A 17,579-nucleotide genomic window follows, 5' to 3' on the forward strand; every position below is an offset into this window, starting at 1 on the left:
CGCACTCTCCCGCCCGTTTGGGAGCTTTGGTATAATCCCCATGGTCCTTACGGAGTCCCCAGCATCCACTTAGGACGTTAGAGAAAATAAGAATTTACTTACCGATAATTCTATTTCTCATAGTCCGTAGTGGATGCTGGGCGCCCATCCCAAGTGCGGATTGTCTGCAATACTTGTACATAGTTATTGTTACAAAAATCGGGTTATTATTGTTGTGAGCCATCTTTCAGAGGCTCCTCTGTTATCATGCTGTTAACTGGGTTCAGATCACAGGTTATACGGTGTGATTGGTGTGGCTGGTATGAGTCTTACCCGGGATTCAAAATCCTTCCTTATTGTGTACGCTCGTCCGGGCACAGTATCCTAACTGAGGCTTGGAGGAGGGTCATAGCAGCAATTAGTTTACCTTTTTGGCACAAATAGCACATAATACAGTGTATAGCACTGTATATGTGCAAAAAAACCCCGCCATTAACATTATAAAAAGCGGGAGCCCGCCGCTGAGGGGGCGGGGCTATCTTCCTCAGCACAGCCAGCGCCATTTTCTCTTCACAGCTCCGCTGGAAGGATGCTCCCCAGGCTCTCCCCTGCAGTATCCAGTACAACAAGGGTAAAAAAGAGAGGGGGGGCACATAAATTTAGGCGCAATTTGTGTTAATAAGCAGCTATTGGGAAAAATCACTCAGTATAGTGAAAATCCCTGTGTTATATAGCGCTGTGGTGTGTGCTGGCATACTCTCTCTCTGTCTCCCCAAAGGACTTTGTGGGGTCCTGTCCTCAGTCAGAGCATTCCCTGTGTGTCTGCGGTGTGTCGGTACGGCTGTGTCGACATGTTTGATGAGGGCTACGTGGAGGCGGAGCAGGAGCCGATAAGTGTGATGTCGCCCCCTACGGGGCCGACACCGGAGTGGATGGATATGTGGAAGGTATTAACCGACAGTGTCAACTCTTTACATAAAGGTTTGATGACGTAACAGCCTTGGGACAGCTGGAATCTCAGCCCGCGCCTGCCCAGGCGTCTCAGAGGCCATCAGGGGCTCAAAAACGCCCGCTAGCTCAGATGGCAGACACAGATGTCGACACGGAGTCTGACTCCAGTGTAGACGAGGATGGTACAAATGTACAGTCCACAAGGGCCATCCGATGCATGATTACGGCAATGAAAAATGTGTTGCACATTTCTGACATTAACCCGGTTACCACTAAAAAGGGTATTATGTTTGGGGAGAAAAAGCAGCCAGTGACTTTTCCCCCATCTGATGAATTAAATTAATTGTGTGAAGAAGCGTGGTGTTCCCCTGATAAGAATCTAGTGATTTCTAAGAGGTTACTGATGGCGTACCCTTTCCCGCCAACGGATTGGTTACGCTGGGAGACATCCCCTAGGGTGGACAAGGCGCTCACACGATCTAAAAGGGTGGCACTGCCGTCTCAGGATACGGCCGCCCTAAAGGAGCCTGCAGATAGAAAGCAGGAGGCAATCCTGAAGTCTGTATATACACACTCAGGTACTATACTGAGACCTGCTATTGCTTCAGCATGGATGTGTAGTGCTGCAGCAGCATGGTCTGATACCCTGTCAGACAACATTGATACCCTCGACAGGGATGCTATTTTGCTAACCATAGAGCATATAAAGGACGTCGTCTTGTATATGAGGGATGCACAGAGGGACATTTGCCGGCTGGCATCTAGAATTAATGCAATGTCCATTTCTGCCAGGAGAGTATTATGGACTCGGCAGTGGACAGGTGATGCTGATTCTAAAAGGCACATGGAGGTTTTGCCTTATAAGGGTGAGGAATTGTTTGGGGACGGTCTCTCGGACCTCGTATCCACAGCAACAGCTGGGAAGTCGACTTTTTTACCTCAGGTTCCCTCACAGCCTAAGAAAGCACCGTATTATCAAGTACAGTCCTTTCGGCCTCAGAAAGGCAAGCGGGTCAGAGGCGCATCCTTTCTGCCCAGAGGCAGGGGTAGAGGAAAAAAGCTGCACCAGACAGCCAGTTCCCAGGAACAAAAATCCTCCCCTGCTTCCACTAAGTCCACCGCATGACGCTGAGGCTCCACAGGTGGAGCCAGGTGCGGTGGGGGCGCGTCTCCGGAACTTCAGCGACCAGTGGGTTCGCTCACAGATGGATCTCTGGGTTCTACAAGTGGTATCTCAGGGATACATGCTGGAGTTCGAGGCGACTCCCCCTCGCCGTTACCTCAAATCAGCCTTGCCAGCGGCTCCCAGGGAAAGGGAGGTAGTGCTGGCGGCTATTCACAAGCTGTACCTTCAGCAGGTGATAATCAAGGTTCCCCTCCTTCAACAGGGACGGGGTTACTATTCCACAATGTTTGTGGTACCGAAACCAGACGGTTCGGTGAGACCCATTCTAAATTTAAAATCCTTGAACACTTATGTAAGGAAGTTCAAGTTCAAAATGGAATCGCTCAGGGCGGTTATTGCAAGCCTGGAAGAGGGGGATTTTATGGTGTCGCTGGACATCAAGGACGCTTATCTGCATGTCCCCATTTACCCACCTCACCTGGAGTACCTCAGGTTTGTGGTACAGGACTGTCATTACCAATTCCAGACGTTGCCGTTTGGTCTGTCCACAGCACCGAGGGTATTTACCAAGGTAATGGCCGAAATGATGATACTCCTTCGGAAGAAGGGAGTTATAATTATCCCGTACTTGGACGATCTCCTTATAAAGGCGAGGTCCAAGGAGCAGTTGTTAGTCAACGTAGCACTATCTCGGGAAGTGCTGCAACAGCACGGCTGGATTCTGAATATCCCAAAGTCGCAGCTGATTCCTGCGACGCGTCTGCTGTTCTTGGGCATGATTCTGGACACAGAACAGAAGATGGTGTTTCTCCCGGTGGAGAAGGCCCAGGAATTGTCATCTCTGGTCAGGGACCTCCTGAAACCAAAACAGGTGTCGGTGCATCACTGCACGCGAGTCCTGGGAAAGATGGTAGCTTCTTACGAAGCAATTCCCTTCGGCAGATTCCATGCAAGGATCTTTCAGTGGGATCTGTTAGACAAGCGGTCCGGATCGCATCTTCAGATGCATCGGCTGATCACCCTGTCCCCGAGGGCCAGGGTGTCTCTGCTGTGGTGGCTGCAGAGTGCTCATCTTCTCGAGGGCCGCAGATACGGCATACAGGACTGGGTCCTGGTGACCACGGATGCAAGCCTCCAAGGTTGGGGGGCAGTCACTCAGGGAAGGAACTTCCAAGGACAGTGGTCAAGTCAGGAGACTTCCCTTCACATAAATATTCTGGAACTAAGGGCCATTTACAACGCCCTGAGTCAAGCAAAACCCCTGCTTCAAAACCAACCGGTGCTGATTCAGTCAGACAACATCACGGCGGTCGCCCATGTAAACTGACAGGGCGGCACAAGAAGTAGGATGGCGATGGCAGAAGCCACAAGGATTCTTCGATGGGCGGAGAATCACGTGCTAGCACTGTCAGCAGTGTTCATTCCGGGAGTGGACAACTGGGAAGCAGACTTCCTCAGCAGGCACGACCTCCACCCGGGAGAGTGGGGACTTCATCCAGAAGTCTTCACGCTGATTGTAAATCGTTGGGAACGGCCACAGGTAGACATGATGGCGTCCCGTCTCAACAAAAAGCTAAAAAAATATTGCGCCAGGTCAAGAGACCCTCAGGCGATAGCTGTGGATGCACTAGTGACACCATGGGTCTACCAGTCGGTTTATGTGTTCCCTCCTCTTCCTCTCATACCCAAGGTACTGAGGATTGTAAGAAAGAGAGGAGTAAGAACTTTACTCATCGTTCCGGATAGGCCAAGAAGAACTTGGTACCCAGAACTACAAGAAATGATCTCAGAGGACCCATGGCCTCTGCCTCTCAGACAGGACCTGTTACAGCAGGGGCCCTGTCTGTTCCAAGAGTTACCGCGGCTGCGTTTGACGGCATGGCGGTTGAACGCCGGATCCTAACGGAAAAGGGCATTCCAGATGAAGTGATTCCTACGCTGATAAAGGCTAGGAAAGACGTGACAGCACAACATTATCACCGTATATGGCGAAAATATGTTGCTTGGTGTGAGGCCAGGAAGGCCCCTACAGAGGAATTCCAGCTGGGTCGATTCCTGCACTTCCTACAGTCAGGAATGACTATGGGCCTAAAATTAGGATCCATAAAGGTCCAGATTTCGGCCCTATCTATTTTCTTTCAAAAAGAACTGGCTTCACTGCCTGAAGTTCAGACGTTTGTTAAGGGAGTGCTGCATATTCAGCCCCCTTTTGTGCCTCCAGTGGCACCTTGGGATCTTAACGTTGTGTTGGATTTCCTGAAATCCCACTGGTTTGAGCCACTTAAGACCGTGGAGCTAAAATATCTCACGTGGAAAGTGGTCATGCTATTGGCCTTAGCTTCGGCTAGGCGTGTGTCAGAATTGGCGGCTTTGTCGTGTAAAAGCCCTTATCTGATCTTCCATATGGACAGGGCAGAATTGAGGACTCGTCCCCAATTTCTCCCTAAGGTGGTATCAGCGTTTCATTTGAACCAACCTATTGTGGTGCCTGCGGCTACTAGGGACTTGGAGGACTCCAAGTTACTAGATGTAGTCAGGGCTTTGAAAATCTATGTAGCCAGGACGACTGGAGTCAGGAAAACTGACTCGCTGTTTATCCTGCATGCGCCCAACAAGCTAGGTGCTCCTGCTTCAAAGCAAACTATTGCGCGCTGGATCTGTAACACGATTCAGCAAGCTCATTCTGCGGCAGGATTGCCGCATCCTAAATCAGTGTAAGCCCATTCCACAAGGAAGGTGGGCTCTTCTTGGGCGGCTGCCCGAGGGGTCTCGGCTTTACAGCTTTGCCGAGCTGCTACTTGGTCGGGTTCAAACACATTTGCTAAGTTCTACAAGTTTGATACCCAGGCTGAGGAGGACCTTGCCTTTGCTCATTCGGTGCTGCAGAGTCATCCGCACTCTCCCGCCCGTTTGGGAGCTTTGGTATAATCCCCATGGTCCTTACGGAGTTCCCAGCATCCACTAGGACGTCAGAGAAAATAAGAATTTACTCACCGGTAATTCTATTTCTCGTAGTCCGTAGTGGATGCTGGGCGCCCGTCCCAAGTGCGGACTCTCTGCAATACATGTATATAGTTATTGCTTAACTAAAGGGTTATTGTTATGAGCCATCTGTTACTGAAGCTCAGTTGTTGTTCATACTGTTAACTGGGTATGTTTATCACGAGTTGAACAGTGTGATTGGTGTGCCTGGTATGAGTCTTACCCTGGATTCCGAATCCTTTCCTGGTAATGTCAGCTCTTCCGGGCACAGTTTCCCTAACTGAGGTCTGGAGGAGGGGCATAGAGGGAGGAGCCAGTGCACACCAGATATAGTACCTAATCTTTCTTTTAAGAGTGCCCAGTCTCCTGCGGAGCCCGTCTATTCCCCATGGTCCTTACGGAGTTCCCAGCATCCACTACGGACTACGAGAAATAGAATTACCGGTGAGTAAATTCTTATTTTTTCTGTGTATTTTAAGGTTAAGTTGTATTAATTCCACTACAAGAAAAGTTTATAAAATAGTTGTCTTTCAATTAGGTGGAGCTATAAACAGTACCCAGACATTATTAAACTATTAGTTAAAACAGGTGTGGTATGGTATGCCGGTGGCCGGGCTCCCGGCGACCAGCATACCGGCACCAGAAGCCCGACCGCCGGCATACCGACAGCGTGGCGAGCGCAAATGAGCCCCTTGTGGGCACGGTGGCGCGCTGCGGGTGCCACACTATTTATTCTCCCTCCAGGGGGTCGTGGACCCCCACGAGGGAGAAAAAGTGTCGGTATGCCGGCTGTCGGGATTCCGGCGCCGGTATACTGTGTGCCGGGATCCCGCCAGTCGGCAACCTGAAGACCACCCGTTAAAACTAATATACACCATTGTTATAAATTTAATATACACAATCGATACCTCCCACCATGACCCATTCCAGGAGGTACAAAATGCTCTCTACCTGGACTTCCTTCTTAATTTATGATTGCAATCACCTATGTTGAAACACCTTTCTTATCAATTAAATAGTTTAACACAGGTGACGCCAATCATATATTAAGTGGGAAGTCCAGGTAGAGAGCATTTTGTCCCTCCTGGAATGGGTCATGTTGGGAGGTATGTACAATTTAATATACATCCCCCACCTTCCATCAGGCCCCCCCTGTCTTAAGTGCCCCGGATACCACCAAGGCTTAATCCAGGTCTGTTTGCAGGCGCACTAGACTCAGGGACAGCGCTAGGGTCCCCTAGTGATTCTAGGGCCCAAAGTCAAAAGCGCTGCTGGCTAGAGAGGTCGGGGCCTAGAAGGAGACTGCACTTGGGCCTCCTCTTCTCTGAAGACCCCTGTCCACATACAGTATATATATTTACAGGAAATGTGTGGTCCTTAAGTTGATTTCTTATATAACTGAACTGCATTGTTCACTAAATTGGGTTTGCCATTTGGTGTTCAAGGTGCCATCCACACTATATACAGACATGTCAACTTCCACCTTTACTTTTTTGCTTCATTTGGCATAATATGCATAGCATGGCTAAGCTGCTTTTCCATGAGTAGCGATTGAATGGATTCTGAATAAAAATTTTGGTACAAAATAATTTGTAAAAGTAGCAGCTTAAAGTAGCAAATTTTAAGAAAAACCACAAGGCGTGGCTAAGTCAGAGTTTATAGCGTGTCAAATCGAGCCATATGTCTAGATTTTAGGAAAAGTGTATGTAGACACATCTGTATTAGCCACAATGATATAGACAGGCAAGAAAGATACCTGTCATTCGTTATGTCACATGACCGACAGCGGCATCTGACACCGGACTGGGTAATTATTTTAACCCTTCCCTCCCCTAACGCTAGCCCTCCAGGTAGAGCCGGATTAAGGGAGGGCTCTGGGGGTAAGTACCCCTGGGCCCAATGCTGTTAGAGGGCCCTCTGACACCTGCCACAGATCAGATCTCTATTACCGATCCGATCTGTGACGCTGAGCTCCCTGCTCACACCACTGACCGATATCAAACAGCCGCTACCACTGCTACCACTGCAGAGTTTTTCTTGGCAGCCAAGCCGAACGATGGCTCTGCTGTCCAATGATAAGTGAAGCTACATCTGGCGTTTCTGTGACTGGTTGGAGCGCAGGCTGCAGGGAAGAAGGAGGCGGTATTCTGGGCATGCACAGCCTTGGGCGGTTGGAGGTGCTTGTACCCAGTGGAGGAGAAAGAGGAACGTGCTCTCTTCCTGTTTTGTGTGCGTCACTCATCACAACCTGTCTCCCATCAGAACAGCAGTGCAAAAGGCAGACTGCATTAACTTTTTTGTATGTTATTGAAATTTGAAGTTAATGTCCTGGGATATATATATATATATATATATATATATATATATATATATATATTATTATTTTTTTTTTTTTTCATTTTAGGCCTAAGGACCCCCTTGTTTAAAGTACTCCAGGCTCTCCGAAGCCTTAATCTAGCTCTGGGGTGGTAGCTATGGCTAACCCTCCGGGTGTGGCGGCCATGGCTAATCCTCAGGGGGTGTTTGCTATGGCTAACCATATACCCTAGTGAGTGATGTTTACTTATTTTCTAAGCAATCTGACTAGATTGTTTAAAAATTAAGAACACATCGCTCAATCCCCCCCCCCCCCCACGCTCAGCACACATCTCTGATCACATCTCCCCGTGTGTACTAGGCTCATAGGCATGCACAGAACATTTTATTAGGGGGTGCACCGTCAGAGGGGTGTGTTTAGCACCACCTACTGGGCCAGATACATATTTGCCCACAGCAGTGCCAGATATACATATGCCCCCAGCGGTGCCAGATATATATGCCTGCAGCGGTGCCAGATACATAAATGCCCCCAGCAGTGCCAGATACATATGCCCCCAGAGGTGCCATATACATAAATGCCCCCAGTGGTGCCAGATATATGAATGCCCTCAGTGGTGCCAGATACATACAGTATATGCCTCCCAGCGGTGCCAGATACATGAATGCCTCCCAGCGGTGCCAGATACATATGCGCCCAACAGTGCCAGATACATACAGTATATGCCCCCAGTGCTGCCAGATACACAAATGCCCCCAGCGGTGCTCTGCTCACCCTCCTCTGCTGCCGTCAATTCCTGTCTCTGATGCTGAGGGGAGGAGAGCGCAGGGCGCGTCTCTCCTGTGCCTCACCTCACTCACAGTGTCCCTGGCTGTCAGCCAATCAAAGCTCACGGACCAGCAGCCAATCAAGAGCCGGTCCGCGAGCCGAGAGAAATTTGAAATTACTGCCGGAGACGGGGACACAGTGAGGGGCAGGAGAGACATGCGCTTCGCTCTCCTCCCTTCAGCATCAGAGACAGGAATTGGCGGCAGCAGCAGCAGAAGGCGTGTGTGCAGGGGTGCCGGACATTAGGGGGTGCCTATGCACACCAGGCACCCCCCGTGCGCATGCCTATGGTCTGGAACATGATTCCAACCTAGGACAGAACCTTTTTACATTGCAGCTCCGACCTGGGTTATTCCCAGGTAGGTCCCATTTACACTGCACACAAGTGTTAACTACTGCCGGCACTTGTAGATGACATCCATATGCTGTAAGTGGGACCTGTTCACACTGCCCTGTTACCTGGATCCATCCCATGTCCATCCATGCTAGCTACCTGGGCTGGATTCCCGGGTCACAGGACCTGGGTTATTTCTCTGGTATCCTTTCACACCAAGCTGCAACCCAGGTTTACTCCTCAATAACGGGTTATTTTGGCAGTGCGAAAAGGGTATAACTAACTAGGGTGGCCAATCCCGGGAATCGGGATTGAAAAATGTTCAATCCCAGGAATTGGGATTGAAAAATCAAAAAGGACTAAACTGGAAGATACTGGAAAATAAAGCAGCAATTATTTACTAGCCAAAACTAGCCTGGTATCGCAATGTAAATAATTGCAGTTTTAAACATATGGACATTCTCGTACAAACTCCTGAGGACGCTCAACGCTGCCCGACATATCCTAAAATAAATTACTGGCCAATCCCGAAATCCCCGGGATTAGAAGCTCCAACCCGAGATTGAATCCTGGCCAATTTTAGGCTGGGATCCCGCCGATCCCTCCCCCGGGATTGGCTACCCTATAACTAACAAAGCCTAATGAAGAACATAACATGCTTAACAAGAAACAACATTCAACACTCAGGGAGGTAATGCAGTGTCACCCAGATGGATTACAAGGGATGGATTTTATGCTGAGTACAAAAAAAATCTCTGTCCTCTATCATACAATATGGGGGACACTGCTAGCCTCTGGAACTTCCCAAAGCAAGTATAAAAGGGGATTCGCACTGACCGTACACAAATCTTTATGCCCAAAGCTGGCACATATTAAAGCAAATGTATGAAACTGGTATAACTTGATAAATGTGTCCCACAGAGAACCAGGTAGAAGCCTTGCACAGTTGCTTGACTGAGGCACCCTGCCTGCTGCACATGAAACACAGCTTGAATAGAGTGACTGCTTCCTAGTGAAATCTGTCACCTTCCTGTCCATGGAAACATAAGCCTGTCTGATAATTGTGTGATTCATAGCTTGGAGGCCAGCCAGCCTCTCCTATGAGCATCATACAGCACCTATAGGCTATCAGTCTGATGGACAGGTTAAGTATGTTCAAGGTAGATCTACATGGTCTGTACCACAAAATATGCAGAGGATTTGTGAAACCAGACTGCTAAAAGGCTGGAAGGACAATATTCTGGTTCAAATGAAAGCTGGACACCACCTTAGGCTGAAATGTTGTCCAGGATTTAAGATCAATAGTGGGGACTTACAAGAAAGGGCTGCCTATTAAGATATCCTTTTAGCAGAAGCAATGACTAACAGTAAGGATACCTACTACTGTAAGTAACGAATCACAGCTCCACAGACTGAACAGGTCCTTCTGGAGGGCCTCCAAGACAAGATTTAAATTACAGTGAGGAACAATTAGGACATAAGGACGCTGAATATTTATTAGCAGTTAATTAAATACTTGGCAATTCACATCCGTCCCTGCCCCAGTGGACCTTACAATCTATATTCGCTAGGGTGAATTCTGTTGGGAGCCGATTAACCTACCAGTATATTTTTCGGGATGTGGGAGCAAATTGGAGTACCCAGCAGAAACCCATGCTAGCACAGGGAGAAAATGTTCCAAATCCACACAACGCCGTGGTGGGACTCAAACCCAAGACCTCAGTACTGTGAGGCAGTAATGCTAACCATTACACCGTCTGTGCTGCTTATGTAGCACACCCTGCTTGAAGGTCTGTACATCATAGATCAAGGCCAGACTTTTCTGGAACAAAACAGACAAGGATGAAATCTGTACCTTTAAGGAAGACATATAGGGGGTCATTCCGAGTTGATCGCTAGCTGAAAATGTTCGCTGCGCAGCGATGAAGCAAAAAAACGGCACTTCTGCCCATGCTTTCGCAATGGCCGATGCAGTTTTACACAAGGTCTAGCGAAGATATTCAGTCACCCTGCTGCCCACAGAGTGATTGACATGAAGTGGGCGTTTCTGGGTGTGAACTGACCGTTTTCAGGGAGTGTTCGGAAAAACGCAGGCGTGCCAGGAAAAACGCAGGTGTGGCTGGGTGAACGCAGGGCGTGTTTGTGACGTCAAAACAGGAACTGAACAGTCTGAAGTGATTGCAAGCACTGAGTAGGTCTGGAGCTACTCTGAAACTGCACAATTTTTTTTGTAGCCGCTCTGCGATCCTTTCGTTCTCACTTCTGCTAAGCTAAAATACACTCCCAGAGGGCGGCGGCTTAGCGTTTGCACGGCTGCTAAAAACTGCTAGCGAGCGATCAACTCTGAATGACCCCCGTAATGCCCATGACCCCAAAAAATTTGCAGTATCTGACATTATGTGACTGCTTGTCAACTGACGGGGCTGGAATGTCTCATTGCTAGAGACAGCCAGCCATGGAAGTGTCCTGTTCTTTAGGCTCCTGACTGACCCCTGAATGCAGAGAACGATCCTGCATAGGAAATCAAAAAGGCCTAAACTGGAAGTTAATGGAAGATAAAGCAGCAATTATTTACAAGCCTGATTTTGCTTTGTAAATAATTGCAGCTTTAACCATATGGGCATTATCGTACAAACCCCTGCGCCTCCAGCTTCTCATATACTATTACATTTACCCCAACGTGTTTTATGAAAATAATTTTGCCCCACAACCACAATCCAGTTTTATCTAACAGAAATTTTATTTTGATAACCTCAAAGGAATTGTATAAATTTATAGGTTATAGATTTATATGTGAATGATACCAGTATGTCCTGTATAAATCACCCTTTAATCCTACAAAAGACATGTACAAAAGCTTGTTTCTTTGGATTTTAATATAACTATTTTAAATAGTAATTGATGGTTTAATTAACAATTCCCCCTGTTATTCTAGTGATACACTCTTGTACTTTGATCAGGAGGTGAAGCGGCGGAGAGCCGAGGAGGCGAACTTGTGGAATGAGCCTCAAGATGTATCTCACACTGAGAGAGATGATGACCGGGACCTATACAACTTGCTTAAGAAAAGATCACAAACACGACGGGGGTCAGAGGTCAGTGATTGAGGTCAAGGCAGAAATATGAACACAGGGATTACATATTAGGCATGATTTCCAAATGTCATTATAATATTAGTGAAAGTATTCTCATGTCAATAAAGAAAAATTAGACAAGTACAAATGATTACTAAGATAGTAAATGTCTCCATGGTGCTTTATGCTCTGAACTGACTGGCATCTTGGCTCTGTAGATGCCATTAATGTCACATGGGGAGCCGCTGTGGTCGGTGAATGAAATAAGCACCCTCAATACATGGGACATAAGTACCCTAAAAGGTTCCTCAGATAGCTTCCTCCTCTACTTCAGTCTGGTAGATGTCACAGAAAATAATATAATATATTAATAAATGATAAAATGTAAACAAAACAAAAAAAAACCTGCGCAATTTAAAGTTAGTATAATATAAAAGATGGTACACAGTTATACAGAAAATAAGGAATACATATTAACAATTGACGGGGGTATTGAGTATGGGCTGACACACAGTAAGAAGTACTTCATGTGAATGGTTATTAAAAATTCTCTGTACAACACTGCGTAATATTGTGTTATATTATTAAACAACCTGCTCTACGGGCAGAGATGATTTCCTAAGGAGTATGATGGAGTACTGCCCACAGCACCCTTGGCAATCAGACAAGAAGACAGACTTATTTCAGTAATATTCAAAGCACGATGCTTTTGTTAATTAGAGGGATTCTGTATGGTATCCCGGCAGTCATAAGACCGATGCCGAAATCCCGATGGTGAGCGCAGAGTGTCACCTTGTGGGCTCGCACTCGCCGCGCTTCGGCCCCGGGGTGAGCTTTGCTCGCCACACTAATTTATTCCCCATTGGGGGGTGGCGTGGAGTGAGGATTCCTGGCACCAATCAGGATTCTGACTGCCGGGTTTCCCTTGGCTGTCGGGATTCCGGCGTCGGTATCCTGACCGCTGCAATCCGGACAGTCAGGAAACTAACTGCTTCCCAATTAGAGTAACGTGTTTTGGATAAAGCTTGTACACATGGGCTTTGAAATGAGGTGATCAACTTCTTAAAGCTTGCAAAATGCAGTGACAGGTGATATATTTATGTAATGGACCAGTACACACACACTTTCCAATAACAGTTTGCTTTACGTACAATATAAGTCACGTGCTAGCATGTATATTAATCTGGCATTCTGTGAGAGCGTTCATTAGTGTGATGCACAGAAAACATTAGAAGATGCTTTGAATATTCTGTTAAAAGTGAGCAAAAAGTAGAAGGTTCTGCGTTTGCTTAAGCTTTAACAACCATCGTTTTCTTTGCCCATATTTACAGGGCCTAATATATATATATATATATATATATATATATATATATATATATATACACCTTCCTCATGTGGGAGGTCATGTCAGAGCACACGCAATGTATGCATTATAGGCAGGATAAATAGCCTAATGTGTCACAAAGTGATATTTATGAAATCATTATTCTTCAACATATCTTAGATGTTATACAATCTCATTGAGTTTATTAATTACAGGGAAATGTTTCTATTATCTGTATTATCACCTGAAGGTGAATCATATTGGAACATTCTTGATACGTAAGGGAACATTTTTATTTGTTTTTATACTATGTTTCTGTTTTATTTATAAATAATCATATCTGTGGGTGTGTAATGATTTATTTAATGAATTTCATAGAAAAACTCGGGTTTTTGCTGAAGAGAAAATACCGGGTCTGCAGCAGGATCATTCCCGGGTCATATGTCTGAAATGGGTATGAAAGGGGTATTTGTCACACACTTATCCATTTGCTCTATTTTGTTATGTACGAGTTGTGACTTGGCCTATTTTCTATGCATACCGGTATATTACATAAAGTATTTGCAGATAGGGATTAAACGTAAATGTCACCTGAAGAAGAAGCTCAAAAATAATTAATATTACGTTAATAAACTTCAGCATCCTTTTCTGATAAAAGACCAATGGCAACATAAATGCGCTTGACACAACACTCACCTGGCTTTTGGGAACCCTGCTCCAATCTTGTAGTATTGGCTTCATACCTGCCTGTATTTCTCACATATAGGAGGAGATGTGCTAAGCTTTAAAAAGTGATAAAGTGGAAAGAGATAAAGTACCAGGCTGTGTTTGAAAAATGACTGCTAGGAGCTGATTGGTTGTCAATTTATCTCTCTCCATTTTATCGTTCTCCAAGGCTTAGTACATCTGCCCTATAGTAACATATAGTGGTGCGCTCACACAATTATATTGGTAGACAACTCACTGCTCCCACAACATTAGCATTCTCTGCTGTCTCTCAAATAGTCTGTGTTGCTGTGAACACTACAATCTGATTGGCTATAGGTTGGTATATCCCCACCCACTTCAAAACTGAGCACTCTTTTAAAGCCTGATGTGTGTGCTTCAAAACACCCTCTGCAGTGCAAAAACTGTGCTGGTGGCATGGAACTTTGGACCCTCTCCAGAAGGAGAAGGGCCCCAGTACTCCCCTTCCCCTAAGAGCTAGAAGTCCCAATGGGAGGAAAAGAGAATCTTCAGGTCCCCCTTTGCCGAAGCTCGGAGGAACCCCTTGAATCCTCGACCTCTGCCCAAAGGCACCTTAAGGGGCAAGGGACTTCAGGCTTCCCTCCACCACATGGTTCAAGGTTGTCCCTTTCTCCCCAGTGTTGGCTGAAGCTTTCCCTGGGGAACAGATTCTTTGGCTCTCCCCAAAAGGAGAGAGCCTCAGGAGACATGGGGAGAGGGCTGCCCATAAGGGTCAGCCTATAAGGGTCTTTTCCAGACACCTATAAATGTGACGCACTCACAAAAAGGTGAGGATGAGAAGCGCAAAAAAAAAAATGCAAACAAACATGAAAAAAGTGAAATAAATAAATAGACCCCAGCCCTGAGACTAAGGGAAATAAAAATGTATCCTTGCCCCAGGCAGAAAACCTGGGCAAAGGGAAAATGGTACAGTCTGAAACATAAGGTGCAATCTAAAGGGCCTTACTAGTGTATAGGTGAATCCCAACACCAGTGCATGTTAAGGTACCGCTGGATCAGCAGGCACCAGGGACACATAGAACCCTGGGGTTCAAGCTGCCGGCCTGTTAGCCAGAGGTTCAAGTGACGGCCCATCGACTACTGGGGGCACCCTTAAGCCCACCAGTATATTTGGTCATCTACACTTGATCTTAGCCACAAGAACTGAGGACACCCCAGATGAATAGAAGATGAGGCTTACATGCACAAAGGTGCTCTGACTCCATAAAACATACTCCAACTGGACATTTATAATATAGGGGAGAGAATATAATTGACTGGAATGCTTGGGCATTATGCAGCCAGTAACATGTCTTATTTTCCCACTGAATTTGCACACCTCGCAGTGCAGAGGCCAAGCATCTGACACATGGAATAAGAGGTTACTAACAATGATTAGAGGACAAGAACTGGAGATTTGGAATATGCTGTAAAGGAATTAAGGAACATCACAGAGGGAAGTGTAATGTGACAGAGATAGTAAAAGATTAAATATTGGAGATAGGTGATATATGAGGACATTAATGTTTAGGGTGTTGAAGATGACAGTGCATAAATGTTATGGTGAATGGTTGGGTTCATGAAAATTTCTGTTTGTCATTTTCTGTCCTTTGCTCAGGGTTACCGCAGGTTGAGTTTTGATATCAGCGCTCATAGGCAGGTGCGCAGAGATGTGAAGGATCGATGGAGGGTGCTATTGGATAATCTAGGTGAGCCAAATACATCAGAGCAACCTCTACATATACAGTATGTATATATGCATGCACACAGATACACATGTTCAAAAAAGTCATCATAGCTCTGTGTATAGCATCAAGTCACTGCTGTGTATAGTGTGTAAATAGTATGATTCTTCATTTTTGCTCCCGCTACTACCAGATACACAGTTGCTGCAGAGGGGCTGTTGTACTCGGAACCAAAAATAAATAAATAAATTGTAAATGGCCACAGTCCCTTCACATGTACACACATTAACATGTGCCCATTGCAAGCCATCATACATATAAGTCCTCATCAGGGCCAGTGCAAAGTTTTGTGGCACATTAAGCAAATCGTTTGATCACTGCCCCCCCCCCCTCCCACCGCTTATACACCCACAGAAATAGTGGCGACAAACATATGCCATGGGTTATTGTACACAGGAAGCAATATAATAATGACAAGAGTGATCAAGAAAACAATGCAGACAATCAGCCGCTAAAAAGCAATGTCTTATTGCACACAACCAGTAGCCATAGCGCACACCAAAAGCCAAGGTCTCCCAGACACCATGTAAGACAGTATAGAAGACTGGTCACAACATGATGACCGATACAAACTATATATCCTAGATAACTGACTAGACAAAGCACAACTAAATTTTGGGTTTAACACTCATACCAGATTGCAGACCACAAAACTAGCTTGCAAATGAAAGCCCAAGCTGATCAAAAAGATCAGTTACAAATCAACAGATCCAACAAAACTTCACAAAGTGGATCATGTTCACTGAGAGGGCATCACATCACAATCCGCTGTCTAGAATGGCATGATGTTGGCCCTGCGCTCTTGGTCAGCCATTACAGTGGCTGTCAATAGGGCAGTAACATCTGCAGCTGTCGAAATCTATAGCGACAGGTGTCGGATCAGCCAATGCCACTGACCGTTCTTACATTGCCCTGCATATTGGTGTGCTATCTTAAAGATAGCAGTGCCGATAAGGACAGGGGCACATAGTACCTGTCACCATGCATTGCACACCGCCGCATTAATACATGGGGTGGAACAGTATCAGCGCACATAACATGCGCTGGTACCACTTCTCCCCATGTCACCGCTTCATACATCTACCCTATTGTGCACTTTAGGCTCTAGTATTTAAGAGACAATTTGTAGCAGTTTTTCAAGAGTATACAGTACACCCAATTACAAATATCGGGCATGGGTTTTCCCTCACCTGTGTCTCTTTACCTAAGCAGCTATTGCCTGAATACACATATAAAATATTGGTGTACTCATACTCACATTCTTGCACATTCTTGTATTACATAACACCCAAATTCCTCCACTGTAGATTATTCAGACCAGTACACTCTGGAGTAGTAGATCCTTGATATCGAACCTAGTTTTCCTGTGTAAAAAAAAAATTGTTGCAATGCATAAATAACTCAACACATCTCAAAAGTCAGGGGTCAATCTACAAGAGTGTAAACATGCAGCTGTATGCAGAGGTATGCTCTGGGTAGTGCAGTGCACAGGAGACAGGCCGGTGTACCAGTACCTCCCGACCTCCATTGCCTCGCAACTCAGAACAACACATATATTATACAACTTAAAGGGTACAAATCACAGTATACACGAACCAGTATTGCCCAGGTGAAAAGTGTTTAATCAAATGCTCCGTGATATTCAAAAGTCAGGAGCCATATACATGAAAATGAACCCCACAGCTTCGGATGGAGCTGTTCCAGGGGCATAACTAGAACTTTGTGGGCCACGTAGCAAAATCTTGAAACCCCCCCCCCCCCCATCCCACACACACCAGTGCCACTACAATGCCCCTTAGGGGGGCAGGAGAGAGAGGGGAGTGAAAGACAAGGAGGGTGTCAAAAGTAGAGAAAGAGGAGCAAGAAAGAAGATTTAATGAAAAAAGAGGAATGAGAGAGGGGAGATAGAGATGGTGTTAGGGAGAAAGAGAGAAAAAGGGAAGAGATGGGAGAGAGAGGGTGTCAGAGAGAGAAAGGGAGGAGGAGCAAGAGAGAGTGAGGGGTGTGAGCGGGAGTGAGAGAAAGAGTGAGTGCCAGGGAGGGAGGGAGAAAGAGGGGAGCAAGAGAGAGTGAGTGAGTTTCAGGGAGAGAAAGAGGGACAGAGAGAGGGCATCATTGAGAGAGATAATGATAGAGAGAGACAGTCAGGGAAAGAGAGAGGACGGAGGGAGAGAGAAAGACAGTGTCAGAGAG

The 17,579-nt window shown here is 46.2% G+C and overlaps 1 protein-coding gene across 1 annotated transcript in view; it reads left to right on the plus strand.

Moving 5' to 3' along the window:
• LOC135057776 (melanoregulin-like) overlaps window positions 1-17,579 on the plus strand; it is a 42,311-nt gene that overhangs the window by 7,647 nt on the left and 17,085 nt on the right. Inside the window, exons 2-3 of the mRNA XM_063963530.1 lie at window positions 11,453-11,612; window positions 15,260-15,350. Coding sequence (XP_063819600.1) covers window positions 11,453-11,612; window positions 15,260-15,350 — 251 coding nt within the window. The remainder of the gene's footprint in view (window positions 1-11,452; window positions 11,613-15,259; window positions 15,351-17,579) is intronic.

This window comes from Pseudophryne corroboree, chromosome 3 (assembly GCF_028390025.1).
Source record: "Pseudophryne corroboree isolate aPseCor3 chromosome 3, aPseCor3.hap2, whole genome shotgun sequence".
Taxonomy (NCBI): domain Eukaryota; kingdom Metazoa; phylum Chordata; class Amphibia; order Anura; family Myobatrachidae; genus Pseudophryne; species Pseudophryne corroboree.